General features: G+C 40.5%; 2 protein-coding genes across 3 annotated transcripts; one reads left to right on the plus strand and one right to left on the minus strand.

Moving 5' to 3' along the window:
* Nucleotides 1-1881: 1881 nt before the first annotated feature.
* On the plus strand, nucleotides 1882-5988 carry tmem263 (transmembrane protein 263). Of its 2 annotated transcripts, none has more exons than XM_047597408.1 (3): nucleotides 1882-2036; nucleotides 3223-3293; nucleotides 4610-5988. In XM_047597408.1, exons 2-3 carry the CDS (start codon nucleotides 3227-3229, stop codon nucleotides 4906-4908), a joined length of 366 nt encoding a protein of 121 aa, XP_047453364.1. In that variant the 5' UTR covers nucleotides 1882-2036; nucleotides 3223-3226; the 3' UTR covers nucleotides 4909-5988. The 2 variants fall into 2 exon arrangements, with proteins under 2 accessions (XP_047453364.1, XP_047453365.1); XM_047597409.1 differs by lacking the exon at nucleotides 1882-2036 and adding an exon at nucleotides 2058-2505.
* Nucleotides 5989-6405: 417 nt separating this feature from the next.
* Nucleotides 6406-8783, minus strand: LOC125015027 (zona pellucida sperm-binding protein 4-like). Its single transcript, XM_047596660.1, has 8 exons — nucleotides 8390-8783; nucleotides 8008-8192; nucleotides 7820-7917; nucleotides 7575-7735; nucleotides 7291-7483; nucleotides 7025-7163; nucleotides 6862-6928; nucleotides 6406-6777 (listed from the first exon to the last, which is right to left on the minus strand). The coding sequence occupies exons 1-8, from the start codon at nucleotides 8745-8747 to the stop codon at nucleotides 6695-6697; spliced, it is 1284 nt and encodes a 427-aa protein (XP_047452616.1). The 5' UTR covers nucleotides 8748-8783; the 3' UTR covers nucleotides 6406-6694.
* Nucleotides 8784-11659: the final 2876 nt, after the last annotated feature.

Below are 11659 nucleotides of genomic sequence, written 5' to 3' on the forward strand. Positions count from 1 at the left end.
GTGGGTGTGCGAGTTGTCCGTCTCTCTGTGTTTTAGTCCTGTGATAGACTGGAGACCTGTCAAACGGTGTACCCCGCCTCTCCTGCAATGACAGCTGGGGACACGCGGTTACAGAACATGAGATGAATGAATGAATGAATGAATGAATGAATGAACATAGTTTTTGGCTTCTGCTGAAAGTCTGCTGACTTTCAAAGAAACTATCAAGCACACAAGCTTACTGGGTCAAATCAAACTGAGGGCTCTGTTCAAGTCTTTGCTCATTCTCTTAATCAGAGATCACATTTTCCAGTGATTTGCCTGATGAGAAAAATGTTGTTATGGAAATTAAAGAAATGGAAATGTTTTAATAAACCATGTTTCTTTATTGTGCTTCTTTGTTGAGTGGCTGTGATTATTTATTATGAGGGGGAAACAGTTTGTGAGTTATTTGCACGTTATATTAATGCAGTGAATAAGTAACCATGGTGACAGCTTTCTCACCTATAAGAATATGTCAGTCCGGCCTTTGGTGTGTTAAGAGAAACGCCGCTGTTGTGTGTCACATTGTATTGAAAATGTCCCGTGAACCAAATGTAGGTCAGTCTTCCAACATACCAGAGGCCTCTAGCAGCCACCTCGTTAAGATCCCGCCTTAACTAGCAGCCAGATCACAGTTGTTATTTCTAGAGATGCAGCGTGTGCCCTCTTAGAAATGTCATCAGTGTCTGGTGCTGAGGATGAATAGCAGTGTGTCTACAGACCTCGCAGGAAAAAATCTGATACACTGCAAAGGGAATGTAATGAGCTCAGGCTGATTCCATCAATGAAAACATTAACACTAATAAATGTATACTTTTAATCATAACAGCTTTTATCTTTGTGAGGCAGAAATATCTATATTCATATTTTTTTATAGTATGTTTTCATTACACAAGCATGTTACATACATGCACCTACACTCACCAGCCAGTTTATTAGGTACACAAGTGGTGATGAATGCAGTCAAATATATCAGCCCTGCAGTGAATCTTAGCTTTGTGATAGTTATGATGTACAGCATTTATTTAAAATACCTGTTAGAGATGTTTATTTCAACATTTACGAAGGCTTTGTAATACCATTGAACTAGATTGTGTTGTACCGACACTTAAGTGTTCAATTCAATACAGTGTAAAAAGTACCACAAACTACACCCTCTAGAAGTAGTTTTTATTAAATCATAGATGTGTCTAGACAAGTTTTAAAAATAAGAATTGATTTTTTGTTGTTGTTTTTTACAGGTTTGTTCATGATAAGATGACAAAAATAGACTTTAGACCTTCATATCTTTAAGTTTTTCTTTTTGCACTTATTTTTCCTAAGTCATCTTCTCATTTAAATGCAATTTCTTTTCTTTATTTTTTAAACCAAAACCATAACTTTGTGACACAGCAGTTTGACATTAAAGCACCCGTGAACCTCTGACCCCTGGATCAGATTAAACTTTTGTGTTATTGTGTACAGTACACGTACAGTAACAATGAAATCGAGCAACTATTTGCATATATGCCAGTACTTGTATATTGTTCATTCTAATCTATCTTATCTTATTATTTAACTTTCATACAGCTTTATACAGTTATTTTCTCTGCCCCTGTGTATGCTGTTGCAAACTTCAATTCCCCCATTGTGATACAAATAAAGTTTTCCTAATTCTAATTAAAGCGTCACAGTTGTCATAGTTTAATTTCCAAATCTAAATTAAAATATCACTTTTCTTTTTTGTCCTCGTCCTGTGACTGTGTGTTTTATAAACGCTGTAGCAGGAGCTCAGTCTCTGAACTGAATGTGTCTTTGTGTGTGTGTGTGTGTGTGTGTGTGTGTGTTTTTATCATGGGAGGAGACAGAGAGGTCCTCCCACCCAAAAAAAAAAAAAAAAAAAAAAAACAGTCAGAGATAGACGCAAGTCAGCTTCACCATCAGCAGCTACGTCGCCACGGGCTTTTTGAAGCTAAAAATAACCGTGTTGAGTTAGTAGTTTTATATCAACTCCACAGTGTTGACATTACAGCAAGGTAAGTGCTAAATTAGCTGGTTGGGGCTCCGTTTATGTAACTACTGTGTCAGCCATGGAAACTTCTGCACAACCATGAGCGTCACTCACTCATGGAGACACAAAAAAAAAACAACACAGCCAAAATACCTTAAAAAAGCAAACTTATTCGAGTTTTAGCCTCAGCGGGGGTGGATAGTTTGAAGCTAACGCGGACACAAGTCGACCTTTAGCCAGAAAATGAAAAATAAAAATAAAAACGTGGTGTTTGGGGTAAATTTTCAAAATAAGGTTAGTTCAAAGACGCGCACAGACGGGCGGAAACATCAGAGCCACCACCGTGCGCGGCTTCAAAAGTCACACGCTATCGCTGGATTACGCAGGAATTTGTCAAATGAATAACTTTTAATATCAGAGCATCTGCGGCTGCCTGGTCCGTGTGCTAACAGTGGCTAAAATTAAAACTTTACGTCCTCGTATCAAGGCTGCAGGTAAGCTACGTAGCATACCGTTAAGCTATGCTACAACAGTAGTTAGTTAGCCACTTTTATGATGTATCTCATGAGTAATGTTGTTTACTCATAAGTCAGCAGCTTCCTGAGTAACATTTCCTCATCCTAATCTAAAAATAAGCAAATGCTGCTGCTGAATAACTGTTTTATGTCACGCACAGTTGAGCAAACAGGCCCTAACTTTTAAATATCACACAATGGTTTTGGATCAGATTAAAACGTCAAGCTTCAATGTGGAGTTAATGTGATGAGTCGCCTAAAAAACATATCTATTATTAATGCTAAAGCCTCAGCATAAGTTGCTCAAGTTTACCCTCCTTGCCTTTTGTATTTTAACACGTCGTTCAGCCGTGTGTCAGACCTGAACAGGTCTGCCTTGTTTTAGTTTGACCAGCACACCCAAAGCTCCTTTATTTTATTTGCACACTGTTGCGCTGTTAAAGCTTTCCCTGTAGGATGTGGCCCCGTAACTTGTTGCCACTGATACTTGCTGCCCTTTGATTATTACAAGATGCAAAGGAAACTATGATAATATCACAGACATGGGGCTTTATCAAAGTTCACAATGCTTTAAGGATGTTTTTAAGAAAACCAACTTAATAACAGAGATTATAATGTTAGACAGAATCTCTACCTTTTATCATTTGTCTCTGTTACTGAGTATCTTCTTGGTAATTGTGCTATTTATAATCCCAGAGACATGAGTCAGGCGGAGCAGGTGCCTGAGGACATGCCTGCATACCTCACAGATGAGCCAGTAGCTACAGGTAAGCGTTGTTGCAAATGTCCTTCAACAGGGACACGTCTCTGTGATCATGATGCAGTGCAGTGCTCGGCTATTTGTGGTTTTTTATGCTTTGTTTAGCTGTTCGTGCAGAACTACAAATTTGTTTATAAGGTGCGTATTTAATGAGTTGGGCTTCCCTTAATCCTACAAGACCTGAACATACGCCTCTGGTATCTGAATTACCGTAACTCACTGATGGACAAAATTCAAAATGTGGCTGAACACTGGGAATTTTTACGCTTTCTGGCATTACGGTAATTATGACGCACAGCTGCTCTCAACTGTAGGCTGGGGATCAACACAAGACCGCTGACAAGAGAGAGCTGTTTGGAGGAATTTGTTGTTAAAAACAAAGTTAGCTATGCCCTTGAAATGTCACAAAAGCACAACTTCCCAGCGTTCAGCAACACTGTGAGTTACGGTAATTCAAATACCGCGTGCTTTAACGTATCACCAGCGATGCGTTCAGGCTTTAAAGGGTCATGGTAGACTTGTGTTTACCTAAGACATTTTACTGATGACGGTTTTACACACTACAAACCTCCTGACACAGAGTCAACACAAGAAGACTTTTGTCTTGGCGTCATTAGTGTAAATAAACTGTTGAGACATTTACACTCGCAGGTCCCAGGGTGACAGGGACAGTTTTACCCCCAGAAATTTGGCATAAAATACTGCTAATGGAAACGCCTACATTTTGAAAAACCTTGAGGTGTTTTTTTTCCAGACGCACCGATATAAAAGTGTGTATCGCATAAGTGCACCGGCGTCACCGGTTCGTTTAAAGTCCACTTCCTCAAAGTGAAGTCTCATTTAACAAGAGAATTACGGGATATCCCGAGAAAAGACTTTACGAGAGTTACAGCTTATCCGAAAAACACCTTTCAATGGAAACATATACGAAGGTACAACTTTGAAATTTCATAAATAGACAATGCACGCTCCTGGAGCACAGACAGAGTTGCCTTCTGTTAGCAAAACAAGCAAAATAATATGTAGGAAGTCTGATCAACCTCCAGCTGGTTTCTGACCAAAAGCAGTAATATATTAGTGCTCTGTGCCCACACGTTTTTGAAGAAACACAATTACGGGTTTTACATTTTTATGTCTAACCTAGGAACAGTAACATAAGAAGTTAGGACGAAGGGTAGGAGCCCTCTGGTTGGTTTTCAGAACAACAACAAAGGGTCAATCGGAAGATTAACTCATAATGTAAATGATAATTGTTGGACATTTAATTGCCTTTGGCATCCACACATCAAATATTTTAATATTTTATTTGTTGTTTTAAATCAGACAACAACAAGGACCACCCACAGACACAACCCGGCATGTTCGGCAGGTTGGCGGGGGGGTTGTACGGCGCCACCAAGGGAGCCTTGGGAGCGACGGTGGGCGGCGTGACCTGGATAGGAGGAAAGAGCCTGGACCTCACCAAGACGGCCGTTTGCTCCGTGGCCGCTGTGCCCGCGATGGGAGTGGGCCTCGTGAAAGGGGGAGTGTGCGCCGTGGCTGGAGGAGTGACGGCCGTGGGCTCTGCAGTCGTCAGCAAAGTGCCCATAGGGGGAGGCAAAAAGAAGGACAAGTCCGACTGAGGAGCGCAGCGGACGGACTGAAGCGTATGGATTGTGATGTGTTTGGCCGTTTTAACCCTTGTGAGCGGGAAAGGAGCAACGAAGGACTCGAAATGCAGCGTGCACGTCTCGGTGTCGGTTCTGTGCTTTTTTTTTTTTTCTCTTTAGTTTCTGCTTTTTATGTGACCGTAAATCAACGTAGCAAAGATTTATAAAGCGTCAGCATGAGGAGTTGCACGGTCACCCGTGCCTGAAAGTTCGTGAGTATTAATCATATTAACGAGTTTTATTGAAACTCTTGTGTTTGTCACGTGAGTTAGTGTTAAAGGAAAAAAAAAAAAGCGCACAGGTTAAATTTCACTTGCAGGACAATCAATGATCAGCGTCGACCTGAAACTGACAGTGAGTGGGAATATTTCAACACTTGCATGGATCTGGAGGTGTCCTCAGTATGATTTCCATTCACTCCTCTTCAGTCGAAACATGTTTGCTGGATGCAGCTGGTCAAAGACGTGATATTAAAAGTCCGGTTTAACGTCTAAACTACGTCCTCACCCTCCAGTGGTTACGGTCTCCGATCTGTGGAAGGCGACCCCTGCTTTTGATACACAGTAAACGTCGTGTCAGGTATTGACAGCAATAAATAGATGAGCAATAAATGTAACACTCCTTTGAAAAAGTTCTGTCAGATGACTCTTTACTACACAGAAGCTTCATTATGGCGTATGTTTCCGCTACACTGCACAAAACACATTCTTTAAGTTCTCAGCTTTAACGTTTCCAAAATCCCATTTTCTTTGTGTTTACTTTTGTGTGGTGTGAATCTGATGTTTGGATTTCTTTACATTATCCTGAATTCCGTTGGTCGGGCACTTGTTTAAGCTGAAAAACCTGTAAATGTTTTATTTTGCAATGTTTTTGTTTTGTTTTGTTTTTTTTTTTTTACTCTGCCTGTTATTGTTAAGTACCAGTCAAGCCTTGTGTCACGCAGGATTAAGGTTTCAGAGCTTTTGTCATACCAGTGTTGCAGGATGTTTGAAACTATTGAAAAATGTCAAAGTTATATTCAAAAATTTGTTTAAATAAAACAACTGAAGTTGATCCAGTTTTTATGTTTTGTCATAATGAGTAATGATCTAAAATTGCTTTGAGTAACCTACACTCAAATTAATCACTTTATTTGACCGTTTGATTTTATGGCCTGTTCTGTAGATTTGTAATTTAGTAGAATATTTTTTTTTCAAGTAGATTAACGCTCAAGTAGGTTAGTCAGGCTTTTATTGTAGTTAGCGAGTGCTGCTGCAAAAACATGACCTGATTTATTTCTCTTATATGAAAAAAAATACCACGACAACTTTGATTGTAGTGTATTAACTTTATTACCCCAATGTAGCTTCAGATGTCAGACTTCTAGTTCATAAAAATGCATTTCCAGAAAAACAAGATTTAGTGTTGTGTATTTATTTGAAGTAGAAGTTTCCTTGTTTAAAACACTAATTATAAAAATACCAAGTTGACATAAAAATAAAACAATTTTACCAAAGATGAATGGAAGTAAACCAAACTTTAAAAATAGTTAGTTCTATGTTTAAATTACTAAATGTGATCAGATATCATACAGATTTAACATAAAAAGAATAAGCTGTGAGGTTAGACAATACTTTTAAATATGTCTATACCTTTAACATAAGTCAGAGCATTTAATTCTTACTGCAGCACACTTTAAGTCCTTTTGTTTTACATTATGTTACAAGCCATTTCCATTTCATACGACTGGACAGAGTCTTGTTTTTGAGCTCAATTGTGTTTACTCCTCAGGGGCAACCATAATCACCGGTCCAGAAGAAACCACAACCCTTGATTTGTCCTTTTCTTGGAGAACATCTCTCTCTGCAGACACACAGACAAACACAGTCAAGTTTCAGATTGTTGTTTCTGAATTGTATAGATGCACGATATAAATTCATCTCTTACTTTTCCTGTAGCATCCTGGTTCACAGTTGTGGCCTGCGCACACAGCTGTGCTGCAGTGAACGCACATCTGAGGAAAGAAGCAAGTGTTGGTAAAGAAATACAACAGCATACGATGCAGCAGTGTAAAGTCAATTAATATACTGTGTATGTGTGTATATATTACATATTCTCTCAGGGGCTCCAATGAAGCAGGATCCACAAAGGTAAACATTTTGAAAAGGAAGCGTTTGAAGCGACCTGGGAGTTCGACACCAGTGACAGGAATCAGAGCAGACAAGTAACGATCATCCCTGTATGGACATCTGGATAGAGAGAAAATAAAACATATTATTTTATATATTATACATTGTTTGTGTCAGTAGACAAATAAATAAAAAGTGAGAATGATTAACCACAAACGAGATGATGCAAACTGATATTTTTAGTTACCCGTCCACCAGTATGTCCCACTGGGGCATGGCGTGAGGATTGGGGGTTGTTGTTGTCCAGCAGCGACCCAAAGTCAGGACAAGACTTGGATCTGTCATCTCAAGAAGCTCAATCTCCACATACACAGGATCTCTCAGTGGTTTGGTCACAGGGAACTCTGCATCCGTATAGTAGGAGGTAAATGCCGCTTCCACTGCGAAAGCAGAGACACCAGTTATTTTGACAGCCAACATCATGAAATCATCCACAAACAGAGCGCTTTGGCCAAGTGGACCTGTACTTACCTTGATCGCAACCCTTCGTACCGCATACACCGTTGGCCAACCTCATTACTACTGCAATAGGTCCCAGAGCAGCGACTGGTAGAGGAGGATTATCTGATGGGGCGACTTCTATAACCAGACTTTCAACAGTGGTGCCAATGTATCTACACTGGAAAAGCACACTGAAAAAGAGAACTGGTATTATTGAGCTTGTTCACACCTTCATTCTGATAACATACAACTGATGATCACACAGGATCGCCTACTCATAGTGGCTGTCTCTGGTAATGGGTCCATATGGTCCAACCAGCACTTCATATGAGGAAGTCATCCTGTTCTCATAGACTATAACACCAGGCTCCTCCTACAAAAAGACTGAATTTAGCATCTGGAATAATAATATTCAGAAAAAGTCACCTCATTTGTTGAAAAGAAAAGGAAATTAAGGCCTTACCGTGACAATGGAACCACAGGAAGAAACAGGAAACTGGTAGATGGCAAAGTCTGAATTGGAGTCAACATGTATACAGCCCTGACCTTGTCCCAAGAGTGTGATTGACTCCAGGTCAATGCTGGGTAGAGTCACATCTCTAGCTACTACAACAATGAACTGGGCGTCCTTGGTGCACTGGACTGTCACTGAAGGGACAAAACCAGGCAGTGGGTTAAAACACTGCACATGGTTGACCAACTGAACATACTTTTCCTCCGGTGTGAACATTCTTTTAGTTTTTGTGTTTGCAACTTGAAAGGTACATGTGAATCAATTAATCTGAAGCAACCTGGGAAAAGTTCATTTTTTTGGGTGGGGTGGTGGGGGGGATAAAGAGAAAGACAGCAAAACCCCACCTGCTCGTCCAAGTGGCACTCTCTGCCGTCAAAGCAGCAGTCTATGGCCTCGCATTCGGCTGCAGAGATATCAGGGGCACCACATGGGACTCTCACATGTCTCGCCACCTCACATTTCTGAACGGGAGGTTGATTTGGTACATTTGGCCTCTGGGGCTGAGGGATGCTTGGCGTCTTAGCATACTGAGGAGCATTTGGCGGTGAACGAGGTGGAGGAAGAGGTGGGGGCTGGTAGTGAGAAGCAGGCTTCTGCCACAGTGAACTCTGAGCCTCCACCTCTGTCCAAACTAAGCATCCTAACAGAGCGACTGCCACCAAAGAGGTGGCACTCCGGCACTTTGCCATGGTTTCACAGCTGTGTGACCTGGACAGCCCCCAAGTGCACAGTTTCTGCCTCTGGTTACATTTATATGTTCCCACACTTGACGTTTCAAAAACCCCACCCTACTATTCACATAAAAGTTCCCCAAAAAAATAAATAATAAGTGTACAATAAGTATTACAAGGGGTACAAGGAATCACGTGTCTTATCAGATCAGGTCAGTGTGTTTGACGACAGTTTGACATTATTTATTGACAAATCCAGCTCTGGGTCATAAAAACCTTTTTTTAAAGGTCCCTGTAGCCTCAAGATTTATCTGTCACCAAATGTTTATTTTGCTAGCACACAATGATCTTATGTCTGAACCTGCAAATAGGTTTTCCATAATATGCCCACACTAAGGTCTGTGTATATTTTTGTCCGGCTTTGCAACATGCTATGATCACATTCATGCTACTATCCTTTAAACACAATCACACAGGAGTTTGTTCCACCGACAGGTTCGAATTAAGACAAACATGCTGCAGTCAAAATATATCTGTACGTGTATAAGGACTTTTGTAAATATATACTTTGGTACAACTAACCTGAGCTATGGAGGTAAAAGTCTAATATGTTGAAAAAAAAAAAATCTATTTGTTACTCAGGTTTGACATGAATGAAAAAATAATTACCACCTTGTCAGTTTAAACTTGGAAATGGCCCCAGTTTAGGACAAGGCTGGCAGGTTTGTAATAACAAATAACAAGCTTTAACAAAAAGAGGATTAAGAGTCTAATGGGAACAAAAAGGAGACACAGGTAAAGACTAACGAGGAGGAGAAGTAAAACAAGTCCATAACCAGAATATAACAACAAGACTGTATAAATCAATTTGTCCTCAAAAATATATATAATATTTAAATAATAACACACAGTCACACAGGATAAAACATGTAACACTATGGTTACAAACCATAAAACGACCGTAAACCTGGCTAACTATAAAGCTAACTTTATAGTTAGCTAGGTGACTAAAGGTTTAACTTCAGCATGATGTCTTTCAGCCTGAAAGACTGGAGCATTTAGGTAAACTTAACTAAATCTACATAAATATATTAAAGAGTGGGACTGTTTAGACAAAACAAGGCTCAGATCTGATAATCTAAGATAAATTATAATCCTTTCATTTATCCCACAGTGGCTTGGGGAAGTACTGAGGAGCCTTTAGTGGTGGAGGGGGCTGGGTCCATTAAACTAAACTTAAATGTCAGCGATGTAGGGCAACAAACTTATTTTTTTTTTTCCAATCAATTAATCATCCACTAAAAGTGTAACTGTGACAGACATTTACACCGATCAGTCACAACATTATGACCACCTTCCTAAGATTGTGTGTGTCTCCCTTTGCGTCCTATGGGAAGAGCGGAGGGGCCTCTGTGGATCATCCCACCGACACTTGATCAGTTTGAGTTCTAGTGAATTTGGACGTAGGTCAACACCTTGAGCCGTTTGTCATGTTTTTTTGAGTTGTTCCTAAACCGTTTTTTACGTGTGTGTGTCTGGCTGCACCCTTCTGGGATGAGTGTCATTGCTATGGGGTGGGGGAGCCAGGTCTAGGTGGGTGGTACGAGTCTTCCTAACATCCACATGAATGAATGCCCGGCTCAAAAGTTTACCAGCAGAACACTGTATTGTCAAAATAGGGACAATGTTATTTCCTTCACCTGTCGGTGGTTTTAATGTTGTGGCCGAATGGTGTACGTCTTTTAGTTTAGAAGGACTATATGCGCAGAAACAATCTTAAATCTTAAAGCAGCGCTGCCGTGCTAGCGATTAGCATCTGCTCTTGAATCTCTGTTGAGTTAATTTCTCAAAAAGAACTGATGAGGACTCAACCACGGCTCGCAAGATTAAAAAAATATATATATTGTGTCTCCCAAGCGTCTGCGTCTTTGTGTGATGAATTTCCTCCGTTTTGACACTTGCGTTAGGGGCAACGTATTCTACGCAAATCCATGTATATTGGGCTTTTGTTCCACTGCACTGCTGCCTTACACAAGAAGCCACACAAACAGTTTGTGAACTTGGACCTAATGAACATTTCTGCAGGTCTGGTTGTATTTCCTCTTGTGAACACCGTAAACATTGCGCCTGGAGTTGTGTTTCCGACCTAGGGAGCTCCATACTACTCATTTGTGATCCCGGTCTCATCAACCTGCCCAGTCTTCATGGCCTCCAGTTATCCTCTCCAATCTGAATGCATCATTCTCCAGCCTGCCTATGATGCATCTTATATTCAGGCTGCACTCTTATTTTTCTTTCTCTACCCGGCTGACCTCAAGCAGATGGGTCCCTCCATATTAGCTGGTTTGTGCTCAAGGTTTCTTCTTGTTAAAACTGAGTTTTTCACCTTCGTGCTTGGCCGGGTTTTGTTGTTCAACTCAATTTTTATTTAAATAGCGTCAATAACAATACAAATTGTCTCAAGATGCTTTACAAAAACCGTCCTGAAACCTCCAGGGCAAGCCTGAAGGCGAGGGTGGCAGGATAAACTCCCCTTTTAACAGGAAGAAACCTTGAGCGCAAACCAGCTCATATGGAGGGAACCATCTGCCGGAGGCCAGCAGGGTAGAAACAGAGAAGATGGAGAGAAAAGAAGAGCAGGAGAAACAAGATAAACAAACTTCTGTCATAGATACATACATTGAGCCGAAGGAAAGGAGTATAAGAGGGATCATGAGCAGGTTGGAGGATTGTTCATCCAGGTAGGAGTGAAGACCAGGGCATATTAATGAGACCTCCACAGGTCTGATATACAGCGCTCCAGGCCATGACATAAATGTTACGTTAATGCGCCTTGAAACAATTTGTGATTTTATTGATGCTATATAAATAAAACTGAATTGAATCAAACTATTTTAAGTCATCTTATGACTTGGGAGCTTAAACAAAAA

Source organism: Mugil cephalus, chromosome 10, assembly GCF_022458985.1.
Source record: "Mugil cephalus isolate CIBA_MC_2020 chromosome 10, CIBA_Mcephalus_1.1, whole genome shotgun sequence".
NCBI lineage: Eukaryota > Metazoa > Chordata > Actinopteri > Mugiliformes > Mugilidae > Mugil > Mugil cephalus.

Coding starts and splice junctions, on each gene's coding strand:
- tmem263 (XM_047597408.1), top strand. CDS start 3,227: ATGAGTCAGGCGGAGCAGGTGCCTGAGGACATGCCTGCATACCTCACA. Junction 3,294..4,609: donor AGATGAGCCAGTAGCTACAG/GTAAGCGTTGTT, acceptor GTTTTAAATCAG/ACAACAACAAGGACCACCCA.
- LOC125015027 (XM_047596660.1), bottom strand. CDS start 8,747: ATGGCAAAGTGCCGGAGTGCCACCTCTTTGGTGGCAGTCGCTCTGTTA. Junction 8,193..8,389: donor CGAGCAGGTGGGGTTTTGCT/GTCTTTCTCTTT, acceptor TTGTCCCTTCAG/TGACAGTCCAGTGCACCAAG. Junction 7,736..7,819: donor ACCAGAGACAGCCACTATGA/GTAGGCGATCCT, acceptor TCTCTTTTTCAG/TGTGCTTTTCCAGTGTAGAT.